General features: G+C 39.5%; 1 protein-coding gene and 1 pseudogene across 3 annotated transcripts in view; both read left to right on the plus strand.

The window, feature by feature from the left end:
* Positions 1-23379, plus strand: part of GMIP (GEM interacting protein) — a 71283-nt gene that overhangs the window by 22610 nt on the left and 25294 nt on the right. For all 3 annotated transcript variants that reach the window (XM_032212207.1, XM_032212209.1, XM_032212208.1), the window contains exons 3-10: positions 3256-3331; positions 6869-6932; positions 9076-9201; positions 12254-12318; positions 14425-14535; positions 14986-15066; positions 19755-19931; positions 22986-23123. In XM_032212207.1, coding sequence (XP_032068098.1) covers positions 3256-3331; positions 6869-6932; positions 9076-9201; positions 12254-12318; positions 14425-14535; positions 14986-15066; positions 19755-19931; positions 22986-23123 — 838 coding nt within the window. The remainder of the gene's footprint in view (positions 1-3255; positions 3332-6868; positions 6933-9075; positions 9202-12253; positions 12319-14424; positions 14536-14985; positions 15067-19754; positions 19932-22985; positions 23124-23379) is intronic.
* On the plus strand, positions 22174-22332 carry LOC116505096 (annotated as a pseudogene).

Below are 23379 nucleotides of genomic sequence, written 5' to 3' on the forward strand. Positions count from 1 at the left end.
CGCACCGCGGTTCGCCCACGTTACACCCATCCTCCGCGAGCTGCACTGGCTACCTGTCGATCTCCGGGTGCGCTTCAGGGTATTGATGACCACCTTTAAAGCACTCCATGGTAGTGGATCTGGGTACTTGAGAGACTGCCTTCTGCCGATCACCTCCCTCCGACTGATTAGATCGCACAGACTGGGCCTCCTCCGAACTCCATCCGCCAGTCAATGTCGACTGGCGAGTACACGGAGGAGAGCCTTTTCTGTTGCAGCTCCGACCCTGTGGAACGACCTCCCCATCGAGATCCGTACCCTCACCACCATCCAGACCTTCCGCACAGCCCTCAAGACCTGGCTCTCCCATCAGGCCTGGGGATAGGTTCCCAATTTACCCGCCCGAGTGTTGACTGTTGAATGCAAGTTGTGTTTTATTATTTTCTTTCTTTTGTCACATATTGTTTGTCCTTGATATTGCACCCCCTTCCCTGTGATTGTAAGCCGCCGTGAGTCCCCTCAGGGAAAAGGGCGGCCTATAAATCTTAATAAAATGAAAAAAAAAATGAGGGAGAGAGGGAGAGAGAGAGAAGTGCTGCTGCAATACATTTTTCCATAAATTTGTCTGGGTGAAAGAATGGGTAAACTTAAGGCATAAAAGACTATTAACTTTGGAGGGACATGATCTCCAACTGGGGTGGCGTGCCTTTTCATGGTACGGGAAAAATAAAATACATTGATATTTTCAAAGGCACATTGTTAGAAATGCACTATTGTTAGTATGGGGGGAAATTAAAAAAGACACTGTGTAGAAATGCCAGTCTGGCTCTCCACGATGGAGGCACTGATTTATCCAATGTGATTCTTATGAAAAAAATTCTAAGGTATAAGGACATTTTGAATGATAAAGGGGAACTTAAATCAAAACAAGAATTGATTAATCAAAGGATCGATCTAGCATGGTGGCCATATGTGCAAATACAATCAAGAAATGAGAAAGATGCAAGAATGTACAGTTTCTATAAAAAACCAACAGAACTATACCAGATATTACTAGGGACAGATGAAAAATTAATTAACAAAATTTATGACTACTTACTGAGTATCAAAATGGAAGAAGAGCGAGTGAAAGAAACAATGATAAGATGGGCTAAAAACTTTAGTTACCTAATAGTACTAGACAAATGACAGAAATTATGGGATAGAAATTGTAATTAACAATGTCAGTGGCCCATAAGGAAAATCTATACAAAATATTTTATAGATGGCATTTACCACCAAGGCTAGCAAACATGTTTGAAAACTTGTCAGCTAAATGTTGGAAGTCTAATGAGATACCAAGTTCATATTATCATATGTGGTGGACATGCCCCAAAGCAAAAAAATAATAATGTAGGATTAAAATACATACTTGGTTAGAAAAAATGATAAAACAACACATAGATTTGAAACCAGAAATATTTCTGATTATACTACCAGAGCAGTATAATAAAGGGAATACATATTTACTTTTGCATGCAGTAACAGCAGCAAGTATGGTGTTTGCACAACAATGGAAAAGTGAAGAGGTTCCAACAGATGAAGTGTAATAAAAAAATATTAGAATGTGCTGAGATGGCTAGATTGACACTTAAGATAAAAGAAAAGGAAGAAACAGAATATTTTTAACATAGGATATATTTTACAATGGTTAATTAACAAAAACAAAGGTTAGAATTCAAACAGGTAACTAAAAATTGTATTGAAAATATTGTAAGATGGACGAATTGATTGTTTTATTATTGTATGATTAATATTGATATGTTTATTAAGATTATGCATGATTTATGGTTATTGTTGTATTTTTACTCAAAATTAATTATGCCCCGACAACACACTGTTTAGATAGACATGGATTTTTTTACGTTTTTAAAGAAAAAATGTACCAATAAAACATATTTTCAAAAAAATTTAAGTAGTTCCGGGTTTATGGATATAAAGAATGCTCTGACATTGAACCATAAAACCATGATCTCCTCTTTTTATGTTATTAGAGATTTGATTTTCTGTAGGTACAGTAGTGGGAGTTGATAGAATATTCACTCACCTCTGTGAGATGTCCAAGCTTTTTTGTCAGTTCTTCAGTGATGTTGCATGTTGAGGTCCCTGATAATGATACGATTGCATGAAGAGATATGCCACTCTTGTTTTTGGCACCAATAAAAGCAGGGTAGAGGAGTCCGCTGTTTTTCATCTGTCACTGTCCTTTTTTTGTGATTTGGCCTTTCATGATTAGGTTGTTCAGGGCTATCTTGATCAGGTTGTCTAGTTTCTGTATTGGGTTGGTTCTAAGTGGAATATAGGTTTCTTTGTCCTCCAGTAATTCGTTGGCTTTTTGTATACATTGTGTTTTGTCCAGGATAACTGTAGTAAGGTCATTGTCTGCTGGGAGGATAATGATGGCTTGGTCTTTCTTTAGGTTCTGTCTTCTGCTTTGAATTGGTTCTGATTCTGGATTCTTCTGATCTGTGGTATAATTGTACGTGTTATGTTTTATTGAGTCTCTATGGAAAGCCCTTAGAAAATGCTGCTTCTAAGGCTGCCAAGAATTATAACTGATTAGCATCATCTATGTCATAGTTGAGGCCTGTGATGATGATGAGGAGGAGGAGGAGGAGCAGGAGGAGCAGGAGGAAGAGGAGGAGGAGGAGGAGGAAGAGGAGAATGATCATGAATGCTCACCTCAGATTAAATAAATACCAACATTGCCTAGATAACCTCAAGAACCAACTGGAACACACTAAAATGCTGACAACCACCATCAAGACTGTGTCCCTGAAACAAGTTGAGGAAAAAAGAGAACGAAAGTCCCAACCAAACTGCTCAAGCTAAATCCCACAAGCAAAGAGGTACCTGGACTGGAATGAGTTGTCAACATGTTCAACGGCTCACTATCCGTTGCAAAACACAATGTCCTACAGCAGTGGTTCCCAAACTTGGCAACTTTAAGACTTGTGGACTTCAACTCCCAGAATTCTCCAGCCAGCACTACAGAAACCCTCAACTATAACATATATGATGCTGTGGTTGAGGTGAATTGAGATGAAAAAAAATCCTAGATGATAATAAATATAATAGTAAGTAGAGAAGGACTCGCTGTCCTACATTAGGGCTCAATTCTGTCTCCCAGCTTTGCACAATGGTATGAGCCGTTCAGTGCTGTTTTGTACTAATGAAGAACAGTGCATTTTGCCTTTTAAGTAATTTGTCCAATTGATTTTTTTTCCCAATTTCTAGGGCAATTGAAATGTTTAGTGATGATGCTGATGACAACAGGAATGAATCTTCAAACCCACAGCCTGAAATAGTACAGGTAAAAATAAAAGTTATCTTAATTCTGACTAATAATAACAACAATGTGAGCTGCTTAGGTTTGTGCCATCTGAGAAAGAATAAATATATAGGATGGATATATATATATATATATATATATATATATATATATATATATATATATATATATATATATATATATATATATTTAAAGTCACAACCCCTGGTATGCCCAAATATGGGAGGAAGGTCACACTTCCACTCTCTGTCTTCGGCTCGTCACAAGAGACCATCCAGACAGAAACCCAATATTTTTTACTGTTGCCTTTTTGTTACATTTGTTATATTTATGCTGATAAATAAATAAAGGGAGACTAGTATAGATCTATTTCAAGCTATTTAGCTCTCATCAGCTAGCCACACCCTTGTTGGGAATCGAACCCAACAGGTTCGATTCCCAACAAGGGTGTGGCTAGCTGATGAGAGCTAAATAGCTTGAAATAGATCTATACTAGTCTCCCTTTATTTATTTATCAGCATATATATATATATATCTCCTTTGCAAGATAAATGTCAAGATCTGACCCAGCAGTGAGTTTGGCAGGGATATACAGTTTTCTTTAGGAAAATACATTTGCTACATCTAGTTGGTGACATATTTTTTTTAAAAATACATTTTTTTCCAGTTAAAACTATTATCACACATGTATCTGCTAATAGGACTGTGTCATATGTATTTATGTATTGAAGTGATGGAATCTGAAAGTATTCAGCTGCTCTTGGGAGTCGATAGAAGATGGAAAAGTTGGGCAATGCATAGTTTTTGCGTGTTTCGCTCTCTCTGTTTCTCCTCCCTCCCTCCCTCTGTCTTTATCTCTTCCTTCCTTCCTTCCTTCCTTCCTTTGTCTCTTTCTTTCTTTTTTATTTATATTATGAAAAGTGTTTCTTTGATGTTTTGATTTTGCTAGCAATCAGAAAATTAGGAAGAATCATATTGCTTTCTTTCTTCCTTTTTTTCTGCAAGTACCTAAGGGATGGAACGTATATGTAATCTCAGTAGATTTCTTATTTGCAGAATTAGAGACGGTCAGATACACTTTCCCTCTTTCCCCCCCAAATTATTTTGAATTGGCCTAGTGCATGGGTGTCAAACTCACTGTCATGTTGCCATCACATGATGCTTTGTGACATTTTCCCTATTCGCAGAGCTGGGGTCGGCGTGGCTTGCGCATGACACATAGCAATAGCAGTTAGACTTATATACCGCTTCATAGGGCTTTCAGCCCTCTCTAAGCAGTTTACAGAGTCAGAATATCGCCTCCACAGTTTGGGTCCTCATTTCACCCACCTCGGAAGGATGGAAGGCTGAGTCAACCTTGAGCCGGTGAGATTAGAACCGCTGAACTGCAGATAACAGTCAGCTGAAGTGGCCTGCAGTACTGCACCCTAACCACTGCGCCACCTCAGCACATCTGGCCCACGGGCTGCCAGTTTGACACCTCTGGTCTAGTAAGTTCATTCCTGTGCTTGTGAGTACAGGTAATCCTCAACCCACCACAGTTAATTTAGTGATCGTTTGAAATTACAACAGCACTGAAAAAAGTGACTTATAACCATTTTTCACACTCATGACCGTTGCAGCATCCCCGTGGTCATGTGATTTACATTGGGATGCTTGACAACCGATTCATATTTATGATGGTTGCAGTGTTCCGGGAGCACATAATCATCTTTTGTGACATTCTGGCAAGCAAAGTCAATGGGGAAGCCCGATTCACTTAACAACCGTGTTACTAATCTAGCAACTTCAGTGATTCACTTAACATCTGTGGCAAGACAAGTTGTGAAACGGGGTGAAATTTCTCATTTAGCAACATAACCTCAGTTGTGTGCGTAAATTGAGGACTACCTGTATCAGTTTGTTTTTTTTAGACATACAAGACCAACAACACATAACTTATAACACTCTCATCAATTACATACAGCATGTCATTTGGTTACAAGTGTTTGTGCATCCATATTTTCAATTACATATATGATCACTAAATTGTATCAGTTTTTCCTATTAGAAGGGCTGCCTGCTCTGTCCCAGATCCCAGGGAGCATTTTAGCTTTTGATGCTTATGCCCCCCAAAACTATACATACACATATGGGCAAATACATTGATGATGGAAAGGAAAGCAGAAACCAGGAATGGATGTATAAATACAAGTAAATGTATTCTTTTCTCATGGAAGGAAGAGGAAAGGCTGTTGTTAATTCATAGAACTTATGAATTGAAAAGAGCCGAGGTGGCGCAGTGGTTAAATGCAGCACTGCAGGCTACTTCAGCTGGCTGCAGTTCTGCAGTTCGGCTGTTCAAATCTCACCGGCTCAGGGTTGACTCAGCCTTCCATCCTTCCGAGGTGGGTGAAATGAGGACCCGGATTGTTGTTGGGGGCAATATGCTGACTTTGTAAACCGCTTAGAGAGGGCTGAAAGCCCTATGAAGCGGTATATAAGTCTAACTGCTATTGCTATAGAACACCGGAAAATAGGAAAACTATATAGGTAGTTCTTGACTTACAACAGTTCATTTAATGACCATTCAAAGTTACAACAGCACTGAAAAAAGTGACTTATAACCTTTTTTCCACACTTACAATGGTTACAGCATCTCCATGATCCTGTGATCAAACTTCGGACGCTTGGCAACTGACCCATATTTATGACAGCTGCAGGGTCCCAGGCTCATGAGATCACCTTTAAGTATATTTTCAGACTGTGAACAAATGCCTAGAATAGTGTTTCTCAACCTTGGCAACTTGAAGATGTCAGGACTTCAACTCCCAGAATTCCCCAGCCAGCATTCGCTGGCTGGGGAATTCTGGGAGTTGAAGTCTGGACATCTTCAAGTTGCCAAGGTTGAGAAACACTGGCCTAGAAGGACTGTCAAATGGGAAGGCTGATAACACGGGAGACTTCAAAATGTAATATCCTCATTGGTGGCTAGTACATGCAGATTCATTTAATTTGAAATATGTTGATTTGCTTTTTTACTTTAAAAGCCCATAAAATGCTTTCAGACTAATAAATCACGAAAGTTAAGCATGTGTCACCCTCCACCTAGGATGCAAAAATCTTCTCCCTGGAATTCTATCAGTGTCTGGTCAAGATTGGGTCAGATATTTTAAAAACATCATCCAAGAAGCAGAATAATTTATAAATTGCATATCTGGAATTTTTGAATGCATTTTATTTTAATGTTGTCATATTGATATACTGAATGGGCATTTGGCCTGTAATAACATGATTCGCTCATATATTCAAACTTTGGGACTATGATTAATTAAGCAAGAAAAATTAGTTATTATCAAGAATTCCATAAAATGCCTAAAATATAAAATGGGAGATTTATGTAACTAAAGTAATTTAATTGGGTTTGGGTGGGAAGAATATCATTTTATTTATTTAATACATTCTCAGTCATATCATCTTCAATATCTGCTTTGTAATCCAGTATGTTTGGAGAGTACCATTTGGGATCTTTCCCGCTAATATATATATATTTTAAATCCACATATTTTTATTTTGCAGACAGAGGAACTTTTCTGTAAGTATGAAAGAAATTTGGAAGCAACAGATCCAGGAAATATGACAGGTATCTCTGAAAGAATTTAATTGAAATATTCGGCATGGATTTTGATTTCCATGATTTCATTTCATTTCAAAAACCATGTATTGGTTTTTGCTAGTACTTTGCAATGAAGATGGTGGAGTAAATGTGTTAATGTGTTCAAATTCAGGTCACATATTGGCTAACTATTTTTGAAAGCTGTAGACTGGAGTAGTCAAAGCTTTAGTCCGATCAGCAGCAAGTTATGAAGGTCTTCGTTTGATGTCTAAAGATGTTGTCAAAAAAATTATAAAGTATCTTGATTATCATTTACAAAAATAAAGCTGTATATTTTTTACCAATATCCTGCTACCACCTAAACAAAATGGCAATCTGCTCATACAGAGTATCTATGTCCAGAGTTGTTATGAGTTAGGCAGCTTTTGTGAATGTGATTTGTAAATAAATAATTTACATTAGGATAATTCTGTTTTTTCTGTGATTACTAAAAGTGTAGTCTAATATAGCTCCAAAAAGCACCAAGTCGGGGACCAAATTAGAACTTCTGATCAGGGCCAAGAAGAGTTAAGAGTCTTTGCAAAGGAGGCTTTCGTTATGAACTGTCACTTTCAGTCAGTTATTAGGTTCAGACAAGATTTTTCAGCTAGAAGGCCAGATTGAAAGGCAAGAAGAAACTGTATTTTGGAGCGGTAAATTGAGGGAAGTTTCAAATAATTTATACAGATCAGGAGGCCTGTGCAGAAGATAACAAGGCTTCTAGAAATAAAAGAATTGATGGGGAGGAAAACAAGATCAAGCAGTGGGAAAGGATGGAGATGTAATGTCACACTGAACATTTAAAATAGAAGAAATTACAAAGATGGAAAGGAGAAGTAACAAGTCTCTGAGGAAAATGAGGGCAGAGAAAGGTTGTTATAGAAGGCTTGTAGTTTTCCATTAAAGCATTTGCCTCGGATTACACAGTGTATTTTGACATAGACCAGTTTACAAACCATAACGCATGTGTTCACAGATGCTAAATCATGTAAACCATATGAAGGCTTGCTTCAGTGTGTGAATCTAGCCTGAGTAGTTCTGCGTTCAGGTCTAGGATTCAAATGTGTTTGTCCTGAATATCCCTGACACAAGAAACCTACTCAGATTATGAGATCTTTGGCCTTTTAGGGACTGCTGAACTGCAGTAAACAGCTTTAGCCAATATATGCAATGGTGCAGTGGTGGGTTTCAAAAATTGTTCGAACCTACTCTGTGGGTGTGGCCTCCTTTGTGGGAGTGGCTTGCCACCCATGTGACCGGATGGGAGTGGCTTGCCGCCCATGTGACCGGATATGAAGATGCCGACGACACTTGTCAGAACCACCTTAAATTACCTCACAAACAGCACTGGCATGCATAAGAATATGATGTAAACTTGTTTTTTAAAAGGCATCTTTGGTTTGCGTTAAAACAACTTCAACACACGCAATGTTCTGATTGCACCACAAATGCAGTAGTCATCCTTACCTTTCACAGAGGCACTGAGTTTTATAAATATAAGCATGAAAGTGTAGAATAATCACATCCAAGGACCAGTGGTGGGTTTCAAAATTTTTTGGAACCTCTTCTGTAGGTGTGGCCTGCTTTCCGGGTCCACTGGTGGAACCTCTTCTAACCGGTTCGGTAGATTTGACGAACCGGTTCTACCGAATAGGTGCGAACTGGTAGGAACCCACCTCTGCAATGGTGAGAGATTTACAAGTTATAATTCAGCAACAACTAGAAGGCAGTGGTGGGATTCAAATTGTTTTAGTACCGGTTCTGTGGGCGTGGCTTGGTGGGCGTGGCAGGGGAAGGATACTGTAAAATCTCCATTCCCTCCCCACTCCAGGGGAAGGTTACTGCAAAATCTGCATTCCTTCCCGATCAGCTGGGACTCGGGAGGCAGAGAATAGATTGGGGCAGAGCCAGTCAGAGGTAGTATTTACCGGTTCTCCAAAATACTCAAAAATTCTGCTACCAGTTCTCCAGAACTGGTCAGAACCTGCTGAATACCGCCTCTGCTAGAAGGGTACAGGTTTTCTGTTTGGGCAATAAGAAATTCTGAAACTGTTAATAGGCCAGCCCTTTGTTAAATGAAAATACTGATTTCGTTAACTGTGTTCTAAAATCAACCTGTTAATTTTCTCAGTTGAAGAAGCTGATGAGATGCTGATCAAATGTGATGGTGGTGTAGAAGCAGCCCTAGGGTATGCCAAAATGTGGTGCAAATACATCAAGGAGCTGTTGAACTGGATAGACAAACGTATTTCTTATGGTAAGTATATTTTTTGGTCAACATCTATGCTTTATAGAAACTTGGTAGATGACTTTGATCCCGCCATTCTTCCCCTGATAATATACTTCCAGATTTCTTCAGTAATGGGACTGTCCCCCAGTCCATCATAAGATTAAGGAAACAGAATTTTGCATTAGAGTGGGTGCACTTCTTACAAACTTTGCCATAAAGACAGATTTTCAAAATTTTGAGGTTTTATCCAGCTCAACAGAAATAAGCTTCCTGCTGAGAGGCAGGGTGATGTCGCTACAACACGACATGCAATCTTGGGGCTCCAGGATTGCTGTCGCTATCTCTGTTGCTGGATGGTCCTTTTTGGACCCAAACCATCCCGAAGAGACAGTGATAGAGAAGGGCACGTCCTGCTGATCTCAGGGGCATCGCAAAGCCCCTGATTGATCCAGGAGAAGCTCTTCCCTCCGGCTACAAGAGAAGCAGCCATTGAAGCTGCACAACATTGGGACAGACCCCTGAAATGGAAGCAGAGCAGAAGAGAGAGTGTGTCAAAATAGATGAGATAAATTTTACTATTGGATAAGAGAATACCCAAAAAGACTTAGAGTAAAATTAAAATTGAAGGCAGAAGAGCGTAAGTGGTGGATTAAGCCTATATTAAAATTAGAGTGTTATCTTTTTTCCCCCTTAACTTCATTTTCTTTTTTTGGATGGAATTCTTACAAATGCCTCTTACTTTTTAAATTGGACTGGTCTCTTTTTTCCTCCTTCTTCTATTTTTCCTTACTTTTTGTATTTGTGGGGCAAGAATCTCTCTTTTTTTGTAATCGTTCGGGTGGATTTTACCTTTTAAAAAAGGAACAAAGAAAGGGCTAAAAGCAGGAGAAAAAGAAGTAACATTGCCACCAAGAAGCTGGAGGTTTGGAAACACTAATTCCTATGAACATTTGATTTATATTTTATATCTCAAAGTCCTTGATTTTGTTTATTGAAAGGAACAGTGGGAAGAGCATGATTTGTTTATACAGGTGCTCTTTTGGAGTATTATCAGTAGCTGGACTGGAGTAAAGAGAAAGCCTGGACTTGAAAGATTATAGTGAACTTGTTTGAAATTTAGCAATAAGCCTTGGATGGTTTAGTGGCAGTGCTTACAACCTGGAAAAATGGCACAACATGAAGAAGAAAAGGAATTAACATTGCAAATAATTATGTTAGAAATCCAAAAAGTTCTAATAAGCACAGAGAGAATTGATACGAGATTTGAGATTATAGAACAAAACATAGAAAGAATGGAGGGAAGAATTGAGAATATTTACAAAACAATGATGAAATTTGAGGACAGAGTTAAAAAAACTGCAGAGAAATATGAACAAAGTGATAAGAAAATTGTTGACATTGACAGCAAACTGAGAGTGGAGGGAAATGATGTGTGTGAATTACTGAAAGAAGTGATTGACAAACTCGAACTCTATCCCAGACTTCAAAATATAGAAAGGGGAGAAAATTTGGCAGAAACAATGAAAGTAATTTTGGTAGAAGCACTAATGATACCCAAAGGCAAGATGATGGAAGGAACAGATGGAGGGTTTCAACTCTCTGTAAGATATGGACTTATCAAGAAAACACTTAGAATAAAGATTCTACATATGGCAAGAGATATTGGGCTGCACTACTACTAGGATGATGAAATGAAATGTTACAATAAAATCAAGTTAAACTTAGTTAAACTTTGAGTATTATGTATAAGACAAAGTAATAATAGTTATAGTCAAATAAATGATTAACAATTATAACAATGCATTTATATATACTAGGTTGATAATATGAAATTTTATATAAAATTGCAAGTGGGATTATGGAGATGAGGTTGAAAAGCTTTTTATAAAAGATAAACAATTTTATATAGAATAAAAAATAAACATGTAATATCATTTGATGATTTTAGGAAGATGTAATGAAATGCCATAATATAAATTAACTTTAAATTTAGTTATGCTTCACATAAAAAGAATGTAATAATAGCTATATTCAATGAATGTTTAATAATCATAATAATTGTATACATAGATTGATGATATTAATAACGAAAAAAACATGGAATTGGAAATTATTAGAGAATGTTACCAATACCAAAACAATAGAATGACTTAGATTAGGATATAAAAATACTTCATTATTGGATATATTCAAGATGATATAATGAATTATTATAATATAAATGAATATATTTAGAATACCTTGTTTAAAATGAAGAAACAATAGTGATAATCAAACAAATGAAGTACTACGATAATAATGTATACAAATATATTTGATTGATAATACGTGACTTTAGATAAAGTTTAAGCGATGACCATGGAAAGGACGCACAAAAACCTTGTAACCAATTGACACATTGTACATAATTGAAGATTTTTTTTTAATAATTTTTTTTATTTTTTTTTGTTACATAGACAACACATACCCACAACAATGGAAAACAAACAAACAAACAAACAAAAAACAAAACAGGAAAAAAAACCCATCATCACATATAGCATGTCGTTTGGTTACAAGTGTTTTAACATTTATCATTCTTATACATTTATTATTTCATTTAATAGGTTATAATATACAGTTTGGGTTGCTTTGTTTACCATCCCTTCCTCCTGTTATGACACCACCTTATTTTCCCTTTCTTTTCTTCCTTCCTCCTTTCTCTACTTTCTTCCTTCCTGCTCTCCTTTCCCTTCCTTTTTCCTTTCCCTTTCTCCTACTCCTGCTCTTCCTCTTCCCCTTCCTACCCTCTCTCCTCCTCTTTCTCTCCTTTCCATCCTCCTCTCCTTACCTCTTTCTTTTCACCCTCTCTCCCTTCTCTACTTTCTTCCTTCCTCCTTTCCTTCCCCTTCTTCCCTTACCTCTTCTTTGCTCCTACTGATAATTGAAGATGTTTTTATGTTATATGTTTGTTTGTTTATGTTTGTTTAAAAATAAAAATTTTATTTAAAAAAATTATTAAAAAAAAGAAATAAGCTTCCTGCTCTTATCATGGATTTCTGATGGACATTCAATCCCTTCATGTGTTGATTGTTTGCAGAAATAGAATTTGCAAAGAACATTGTGAAGATAGCCGAAGGTGGAAGAAATATCATTTTTTCTCAGGTAAGGGTTTCAAGTATTTGTCTTCTGTTTGTTCATTTTGCAATCCATTACAAATTACTTTGGTACAAGTGTTTGTACAAGTTATAGAGTTTGTACACAAACATAAACATTTTCTTTTAAAATCATCCTTTTTATTTATGGGCAGGAACGTAGAAATCTCATTTTCAGGCCCCACTTTAATAACAGTCTTAAAAAATGAATTTATCCCTAATCACAGAAGCATAGGCAACAATTATTTATATAGAAATAGCATGCATTAAAATGCCCCATTGTAGTTGTTGAGGCAAAATGGACATTACTCTCATAAAAAGACAACATGTGACCAAAACATTGGATGAAACATTTAAATAAATTAAATATTGTTTACATTTAACAGTTTAACTTATGTAACTAAGAAAGTTAAATAACATCCAGTCATGTTCTATCACAGAGTTTACCAAAGAGATCAATACTCCTCGACTTACAATCATTTGGTTAGTGGATAGTTTGGAAGAGGTCTAGGTTTCATAAAACTTCATACTATCAGGTTTACTTTATAATATAGCAATAGCAGTTAGACTTATATACCGCTTCATAGGACTTTCAGCCCTCTCTAAGCGGTTTACAGAGTCAGCATATTGCCCCCAACAACAATCCGGGTCCTCATTTTACCCACCTCGGAAGGATAGAAGGCTGAGTCAACCCTGAGCCGGTGAGATTTGAACAGCCGAACTGCAGAACTGCAGTCAGCTGAAGTAGCCTGCAATACTACATTTAACCACTGCGCCACCTCAGCTCTTCAATATGGCAGTTACTGTCAACCATTGTTGTGTGGTTGGCAGTCTTAACAAAAGAAAATCAATCTCTTGGAAGCACCAGTGCTAGTGCTACACAGAAAGTTGTATTAATTGGAACATTTAATCAAGATATCCTTGTTTCACATATTAAGATTTCAACATAAGCTATGTCTTATGCATAAGCACTGAGTCTAATGCAGAGGTTCCCCAACCCCCAGGCCATGGCCCTCTACTGGGCCATGAGCTGTTCAAAACCGGGCTACTCAAAGCAGTGGGCGAGGGTGTGCACACACATTCCATTTTCATGAGCGTTGGGTACGCATGCACACTGCTCATGCAAATAGAGCTGTGCGTACACGTGCACACCACTCACGCAGAATCATCCCCTCTTCCCCCTCCCACCAGTCTGCAAAGCGGGAAAGTTTGGGGATCTCTGGCCTAGTAAGTTCCCCAGGCTAACAAAAGACTGCTATGGAAACATGCCTCAACTACCCAAGACTCATGCCAAGGATCAAAAGCCTCAAGTTTAAACCATTGAGATTGTGTTCCTTCCACCTTTGTACTGCAGTGAGAAGCAGCTGTTGTGTGTGTGGTGTCGTTCTTGTCTCCTATATGGATTCTATTCTATACCAATCCCAGGTGTGAAGCCTGAATGGCACTGAGTGCAAAATAAAAGCACTACACCAGTGGTGGGTTTCAAAAATTGTTCGAACCTACACACACCTCTGTGGGTGTGGCCTCCTTTGTGGGAATGGCTTGTCGCCCATGTGACCGGATGATAGTGGCTTGCCGCCCATGTGACCGGATATGAAGATGCCAACGACACTTGTCAGAACCACCTTAAATTACCTCACACACAGCACTGGCATGCATAAGAATATGATGTAAACTTGTTTTTTAAAAGGCATCTTTGGTTTGTGTTAAAAGAACTTCAACACACGCAATGTTCTGATTGCACCACAAATGCAGTAGTCATCCTTACCTTTCACAGAGGCACTGAGTTTTATAAATATGAGCATGATAGTGTAGAATAATCATATCCAAGGAACAGTGGTGGGTTTCAAAAAATTTTGGAACCTCTTCTGTAGGTGTGGCCTGCTTTCCGGGTCCACTGGTGGAACCTCTTGTAACTGGTTCGGTAGATTTGACGAACTGGTTCTACCGAATAGGTGTGAACTGGTAGGAACCCACCTCTGCACTACACTATAAAAAAATGAAAAGGGTTATTTACTTTGAATGCTGGATCTGACAGAGAGCCTGGAAATGACTATCTCCTGTCATCTACAACATGATTGTTCTAGCATGTTGGTCAATACTTTTGTCTCCCCAGAATGATATGCCTCTCCAGTCCCTGTATACCATGGTCATGGAGCATGACATAAAGGCAGGGAACGTAGCCATCGAAACAGCTGGAACATTGCATCTGAGAGAATATTATCAGGTACATCATTTTTTTCTGATTTAGATAAAGCACCTCCCGATGCAAGAGCAACAATTTCAAATGCCCCAGGAGTCTATGAGGCTAGAACAGTGTTTCTCAACCTTGGCAACTTGAAGATGTCCGCACTTCAACTCCCAGAATTCCCCAATGCATTCGCTGGCTGGGGAATTCTGGGAGTTAAAGTCCGGACATCTTCAAGTTGCCAAGGTTGAGAAACACTGGGCTAGAATCTTGGTCCTAAAGAGATTGTGGGTGGAACAACTGCATTTGAAGAAGATGGGGCTGGGAAATAGAAATGTAATGTTGAAACTGGGGGCATTGGTTTGATCAATTTTCTTCAAGCACCCATGTTAATTCAGCATATGGTGGTGGTTATTTTTTTTCTGAATTCCTGCTTAATACTACATTCTCTCCTGCTATCTACACCTAACAGTCCTCTTTCTGTTGCAGCCTCTTTTGGCCAAAAAGAATGAAATTGAGAAATGGAGGAAGGAATTCAAAGATCAGTGGCAGAAAGAACAGAAAAGGATGGTAAGAGCAGATGAGGGGATGAAGTTGCAATGAGGGTTGGTCTTTTGACAGATATTCATGGGCCAAAGGTGTTAAGGTGCTTTAAATGCTGCTGTACATTCATGAGTTTAAATACATTTCTGGGCAATGGAAGTTCAGGTTGGGAGATAGATTAGGAAAACCTTCATCAGGGAGATTGGGTGTTTTTATTCTAGATAGAAAGTACCAGGACAGAGTGGGATGGACAAAGGGGTCACATCAATGTCTTGTATCCAATCCTATTTCTTTATGACCCAAGGAGACCAGATCTTCACATCGAAAGAAAGTGCTCTATTATTTTTCCAAGGAGTCTGTTCTCAGGAACATTACTTCATAAATAAGATTTACTTTTCCTTCGACTTATGAAGGTATAGATGAAAACACGTAGATGGTAAACTACCAAATTCTACTTATCCATCCATGGCAAGTGTTTGAGCATAAATGGCTGATGCCAAAATGAACTTTCCAAATCTAGGTTAGAATGTGGCTTTTACATCAATGTTCATATCCAGGTTACGACAGCTAACATAAAGAAAGTTAAGATGATTGACAAAAGTTGATTTAGATACTTGCTTTAGGTTTTTTTTTTAAATTTCATTGCTAAACTGTAATTCTCTTGTATGGGTTTGTCAAGATCTGCAAACTTATGGTTTCTAAAAATATTAAACATGATTTTAAAAATGAAAAAGGATCAAGCATAGGTTGACACTGTGAGGCTGAATCAGGTATGACACCCAAAATGAGGAAGCTACCCTTTTTAACACACTCATTTGTATTTTGAAGTCCACTTAGAATACAGGTAGTCCTTGACTTATGACCATAATTGAGCCCCAAATTTATGTTTCTAAGTGAGACATTTGTTAAGTGAGTTTTGCCCATTTTACGACCTTTCATGCCACAGTTGTTAAATGAATCACTGCAGTGGTTAAGTTAGTAATAGGGTTGTTAAGTGAATCTGGCTTTCCATTGACTTTACTTGCCAGAAGGTCTCAAAGGTGATCGTGTAACAGTCATAAATTTGAGTCGGTTGCCAAGCATTTGAATTTTGGTCACGTGACTATGGGGATGCTGCAATGGTCATGAGTAAAAAACATTCATAAGACACTTTTTTCGTGCCGTTGTAACTTTGAACAGTCACTAAATGCACTGTTGTAAGTCAAGGATTATCTGTACCTTGCAAAGAAGTCGTTTGTGATTTCTAGATGTCAAAATATTCAGTTGTACTGTGCAAGCTCATGTATGATAGCCGGTTAAGATTCTGTAATGGTTTGAAAGTAAGTGCAGAGATAGATAAACAACTTCCATCTCTGATAACGTAGCAAAATCTGGGTTCCACCATCATCTAAAAGCAATTCAGGATTGTGCTTATTTTTAAGCTGCATTTGGAAGGTTAGGCTACAAAAATTAGTGACTAATGAATGTGAATATACATGTCCCAGGATAATATTGCAGATCCAATCTGGTCGATCACCAGAACCAGATTGGCTCTTGCTACAAAAGGGGTTTCAAAATCGATTTCATTGAGGACTGCATCAGGGTTATCAGGAGGCTGGGATGGGTGCGGACAGGGTGGGCATGGCCAGTTCACTCATGTCTCGCATGTGGCCCTCCTAAGTGCCATTTTCCCTGGCAGAAACACCGTGGGCCAGTCCCCCAATGTTTCCAAGGAGGGGGGCCAGTGGTGGGTTTCAAAAATTTTTAGACCCTCTTCTGTAGGTGTGGTCTGCTTTGTGAGAGTGGCTTGCTGGCCATGTGACAAGGTGGGAGTGGCTTGCCGGCCATGTGACTGTGTGGGAGTGGCTTGGCAGTCATGTGACTGGGTGGCCGTGGACAACTTGTAAAATGTGGTGAAACTCACTTAACAATGCTCTTGTTTAGCAACCAAAATGTTGGCTCAGAAACTCTGGCATTTGAAGCATGCAAGTCTTAAAGCTGTCAAGTTATAAGATCCTTGCACCAATGTTCCCTCTAATTTTTTTTCAGTGTGTGCAGAAAAGTATAGTATTTGAGCAGCACATTTTCATGCCTGAGCACCGGAATTTTTTTCACAGATGTTTCACAGAGCAATTGATTTATAGGATCCAAATTGGAATGGAGAAAAATGGTTTTGTGTGTGTGTGTGTGTGTGTGTGTGTTTTTGAGTGAGCGAGGGATCCAGTAAGGGAACTGCGCCTATTTAGGAAAGAAAGTAAATTATTGCAAACATGATCAATCGAAGATAAGTATGGGGACAGGTTGGGCAGTAGAGAGAAAGTGATAAAAGAGTGGGAGAGAGGAAGAAAAAAAGAGGGAAGAGAGACAGAAAGAGACAGAAGAGTGGGAAAGAAGGAGAGAGAAAGAGAGACAAATAGAAAGAGGGTGAAAGAGACAGAAAGAGACAAAGAGGAGAGAGAAGGGAGAAGGAGAAAGTGACAGAAGAATGGAAAAGAGGGAGAGAGAAAGAGAAGAGAGACAAAGAGAAAGAGGATGAGAGAGACAGAGAGAGAAGAGAGGAAGAGAAAAGAGTAAGAGAGAACATCTCATTTCAACCCTGAGGTGCAAATATTCTCTTTGATTGGTAATTTTATTTGTCCATTTACTATCCAATACTCTCATTTCTCCTTAAGTTCATCAAAAATTCCCTTCTTTTTATTGAATTTATCACAATACCATGAGAACAACTTTTTCAGCATAGCTTTACAGCTATTTAAAATATATAATAATTTAGGTCAGGTTTTCAGAACATTAGTCTATTTATAAGTCAGTAAGTGCAAAGAAACAGATTCAGAAAGTTGGCTTCCCTTTTTGTAATTGCCTATTGCCTGCTTAATTTTCTACCTACATTTTTGATAACTGATATTCACGTTGACCCAAGAAGCCCATCATAGAAAGAAACGCTCCCTATGAACTTTGTTGGGTTTCCATGGAATGAAGTTTGATCTTTTTCTCAACCATACAGTAGCATATTCTTTCTAAGGAGTATATAACCAAGATAGTCCATAATTGCCTATCAATCTAACAGTATGGCGATTGACAATCTCTTTATATTTCAACTCTAACTGTTTCAGTCTTAAAGGTTTGGTGAGGAGAAATCCAAAAATTCTTTTAAAGAGGAAAAAAATGCTTGCACAATTGCACCCATTGAGACATGCATATATACACAACACACAGAGAAACAAACTTAACAAAGTGCTAAGTCTGCCCACCAACTAACTAACTCTCTCTCTCCCTCTCTCTCTCTCTCTCTCTCTCTCTCTCTCTCTCTTAAAGAGAGGGAGGGAGGGAGGGAGAGAGAGAGAGAGAGAGAGAGAGAGAGAGTGAGAGAGAGAGAGAATCCCTCCTTTCTTCAGCCCAACACTCTTGCTGGCATCCCGGACGGATGAGAGGGACTGCAGAGGGTCTCCTCGAGTCTAGAGCAGTGAGTCATTCGACGGGAAAGTTGCCTCTTGGAAGGAATGACCCAGATTGGCTCTCGCTTCATCTCTCCTGCCTCTTTGCTTCTCAGTTCAGTCTTTGGGCGGCAGATCGAAAGCGGAAGCCAATCTGGGTCATTCCTTCCAAGAGGCACGTTTCCCATCGAATGACTCGCTGCCCTAGACTCAAGGAGACCCTCTGCAGTGCTTCTTGTCTGGCTGGGATGCCAGCGAGAGTGTTGGGCTGAAGGAAGGAGGGATACACACACTCGCGCTCTCACTCACTCACTCACTCCCCTCCTCCTCCCTCCCTTCCTCTCTCTCTCTCTCAAATGGCAAATCCGAGCAGCCGCTGCTGGGAGCCGGTCCCATGCCTTCTCCCAACCCCCACACCCCTCCTCTCTGCTACTTCCTGCCTTGTGGTTGCTGTCTCCAGGCTGGCTCTCCCCTCCTATTATCGTGGAAGCTTCTCACAAAAAACACTGGGTGGCAATTGGAAACTGCTGCGGGGTGTTTTGTTGCCACATGCGTGGCCGCGCACCCGCGCACCTTAGAGGGAGCAGTGCCTTGCACCCCTAACCCTTTAGAAAAAAACCCCAAGGGTGTTCAAACTTGACAGCTTTAAGATTTGTGGACTTCAACTCCCAGAATTCCTCCTCCAGTCATGTTGGCTCAGGAACTCTGGCATTGAAGTGTGCAACTATTAAAGCTGTCAAGTTGCAAGACCCTTGCACCCCTAACCCTTTAGGAAAAAAAAAACCCGGGGTGTTCAAACTTGACAGCTTTAAGACTTGTGGACTTCAACTCCCAGAATACCTCATCTCGCTCTTCATCTTGATGATGTGCAGACGGGCGGGGGGAGGGAGCTGGAACCGGTTCTAAACGGCACTGTAGATTTGTGGAACCTCTTCTATAGAAGAGGTCAGAACTGGCAGGAACCCACCCCTGTCTTTCAGCCTCAAAACATAGAATAAGTTAGGGCATTTATTATTAACATTATTACTCAGACTACCCTTTGGTTTTTTCGGAGAAATTCATGCCAGCTGCAGATGGCCATGTGACATAAAACTGGATGGGAACCATGGGGATGTTGCAATGGTCGTAAATGTGAAAAACAGTCATAAGTCACTTTTTTCAGTGTCCTAACTTTGAATGGTCACTACGTGAACTGCTGTAAGTCGAGGACTACCTATAACCCTAATAATACAAATACACATTCAAAAACAAAGCCTATGGTAGAGCTACTGCTCAACAACAGTTTGCCTCCTCTAATTGCAGAACGATTCCTTGTCTTCGATGCGCAAATCTCGCCTCCATTACCTCCAGCGCTGCGAGGATTTGGAAAAAGCCAAAGTGCAAAGTGCCAAAGCCGAAGAAGAGTTCCAGGCTATCACAAGTAGTGGAAACAAGCAATTGGAAAAACGACGGCGTTATCGGGATGAGGCTCAGTTAAAGGTATTGGTCTTGGGCCTTAAAAGCTAAATGCTCTGCCTCTTCAATCTGGTTCTCTGTTGAGTTTGAGAATTCAGGTCCTCGTGACAGCGAGGAAATCATGTAGAAATGTACGGGGAAGACACAGAAATGAATTACACCTTTTTGTAAGCTTGCTGTAGATTTTTGCTATTGCCAACCACATATTTATCTGTATGCCACAGATAAAGTTATGGGAACGTGGCATGTACTGAAAGTTTGTTAACTGATCAGAAGTGATTTTCGAGATGAAATTTAAAAAATGACAGCTCCTGAACATAAAGAGTTGTACCATTACTTGTTCTGATTCTTGACTTCTGCAAATACTGCTCAAGTCATTTTTACCTGCCACAGTTTTGTCAGACCAGTAGTCTTAAAGGTGCTTTTACAAAAAGCAACTGGACTATTTTTTTTCCTTGAGGAAGATGATGTTTTGCTCCTCATTGGGAGGGCAGACCATTTTTATCTAGGCTTTCTCCCCCAGGATACTAGCCCGGTTACCACGTATGCAGTGGCAAAGTTCTGTGCTGCTGCAATGTCCATAAGAAAAAAAATTGGCTACAGAAGTATAGTACCATCTTGTACCAATTGAATTGAATTGAATTTATTGCATTTATATGCCGCCCTTTTCCCCGAAGGGGACTCAGGGCGGCTCACAATCCAAGTCAGGGAAGGGGGTACAGATAAGGGATAAAAAAGATGAAGAGAACAATACACAGTTTAAAAGCACACAACAACCATACCATTCGAGGGGGGGGCAAAAGCTCTTTAGCCCCAGGCCTGTTGGAACAGCCAGGTTTTAAGGGCTTTGCGGAAGGCCTGGAGGGTGGTAAGGGTTCGAATCTCCACGAGGAGCTCGTTCCAGAGGGTCGGAGCAGCCACAGAGAAGGCTCTCCTCCGGGTAGTCGCCAGTCGGCATTGGCCGGCGGATGGAATTCGGAGGAGGCCTAATCTGTGGGATCTAATCGGTCTATTGGAGGTAATTGGCAGCAGGCGGTCTCTCAAGTACCCAGGTCCAATACCATGAAGGGCTTTATAAGTGACGACTAGCACCTTGAAGCGTATCCGAAGACCAATAGGCAGCCAGTGCAGCTCGCGGAGGATAGGTGTTACGTGGGTGAACCGAGGTGCACCCACGATCGCTCGCGCGGCTGCATTCTGGACAAGCTGAAGTCTCCGAATGCTCTTCAAGGGCTGCCCCATGTAGAGCACATGTAGAGCATTATCTGGACATACCTCTAACAATCTTTGGACCATTATGTTATTATCCACTTTTAATGTCAATACTTTTTAATTATATTTTAATGTTAGTATTTTTTAATATAGTGTAAAAACTAATGTGTATTGCTGGTCTTTGACTGTAATAAAGATTTTACTTTACAATGCTGGCTGGGGAATTCTGGGAGTTGAAGTCCGGACATCTTCAAGTTGCCAAGGTTGAGAAACACTGTCTTAAAGGAAAAAAAAGTAGTCCAGTTTTGAGACAACCATGACCAAGATGACTGAGAATCTCTATAGATACTATCAGACCAGTATTTTGCCTCCTTCACTGAAGTTTCTCCACACTTATGAACCTGTTAAAATTGATGTGAATGTACCGGCCACTTAATCTGTAATTGTGAATGGCAATTTGGGAATTCAAGTGGATTTGGGGCCTCTATAGAGCCCTTTCTAATCCTATGATAGGAAATATGGAGTTTCGTTCTCTTCATTCCTGGAGGTCTGTAAAACTCCTTTTTAAATCAAATTTTATTTTACTGGGTCTTCAAACCCCAGCTCAAGTTTTATTGGCATCCATTTTAGGATTACCACCAGGATTACCATTTTAAGATTTATGAGCCACGGCAGCGCTGTAGTTAGAGTGTAGTACTGCAGGCTACTCCTGCTGCCTGCGAGCTGCCTGCAGTTGGCAGTTCGAATCTCACCAGGCTCAAGGTTGCCTCGGCCTTTCATCCTTCCAAGGTGGGTAAAATGAGGATGCAGATTATTGGGAGCAACATACTGACTGTAAACCGCTTAGAGAGGGCTGTAAAGCACTGTGGAATGTAAGTCTAAGTGTGATTACTATTACTTTCTGATTACAGTTGTTGTTTTTAACATTGATTTTCTTTTTGTTGTTGTTTTTATAATGTGAATATGTTGTAACCTGCTCAGAGTCTTTTGTGTTGGATGAGCTATTAGAATAGTTATATAAATAAATGGTAGAGAAAGCAATGAATTGCTCACAATTGCTTCTCGGCCTTTTGGCTAAGATCAAGTGTAGTATCCTCACAAGTAAGAGAACATGCTGCTTTTAATCCAGTAGAAAACAATGAATTCCACACTATGTGAGCAAGCTGTTCGTTTGTTTAGCTAGCACAACAACCCTAAAATAAATTATACAATATAGATGCTTCCTTATTTGGGGCGCATAACAGTGGTGGGCTTCAAAAATTGTTCAAACCTACTCTGTGGGTGTGGCCTCCTTTGTGGGAGTGGCTTCCTGCCCATGTGACCGGATGGAAGCGGCTTGCCACCCATGTGACCGGATATGAAAATACTGATGACACTTGTCAGAACCACCTTAAATTACCTCACACACAGCACTGGCATGCATAAGAATATGATGTAAACTTCTTTTTTAAAAGGCATCTTTGGTTTGCGTTAAAACAACTTCAACACACGCAATGTTCTGATTGCGCTAGAAATGCAGTAGTCATCCTTACCTTTCACAGAGGTGCTGAGTTTTATAAATATGAGCATGATACTGTAGAATAATCATATCCAAGGACCAGTGGTGGGTTTCAAAAAATTTTGGAACCTCTTCTGTAGGTGTGGCCTGCTTTCTGGGTCCACTGGTGGAACCTCTTCTAACCGGTTCGGTAGATTTGATGAACCGATTCTACCGAATAGGTGCGAACTGATAGGAACCCATCTCTGGCGCATAAGTGGCATTCCTATCAGTTCTTACTGATATCCCCACTGTGAAGTATTTCATCTATTGGTATAGCCAAGTCAGTTTTCCCATTCCTTTCATCCATTTTTATTTTTTGCACACAGGTTCAGGAATCAGAAGTCGTATATAGAAGCTGTGTTTCTGAATCCAACAATCGTTGTCTCGAACTGAAAAAAGTCAGAGAGAGAATTATCTCTCACATTCGCAAGCTAATGTATCAAGGAGATGAAATGCTGGTGAGGGTAAGTTTGTGATTTATGATTAGATGTTTCTCTTGATTTCCTCCTTCACTTCCCAACTTCATTTTCCAAAGACAGGGTGAGAAATGGGAGGGTACATTCTCACTTCTCTCACTTCAACAGTTATTAAATAGGGGTAGCCTATTTAAGTCAATTTAATGCATTCATAACTGAGACTGGTTGAATTTTCAAACTGTTACTACCAAAAGGTAAGTAGGGAAATTTGTAATTGATTCTCCAAATTTCAACAATAATTCTA

Source organism: Thamnophis elegans, chromosome 2 (genome assembly GCF_009769535.1).
Source record: "Thamnophis elegans isolate rThaEle1 chromosome 2, rThaEle1.pri, whole genome shotgun sequence".
Taxonomy (NCBI): Eukaryota; Metazoa; Chordata; class Lepidosauria; order Squamata; family Colubridae; genus Thamnophis; species Thamnophis elegans.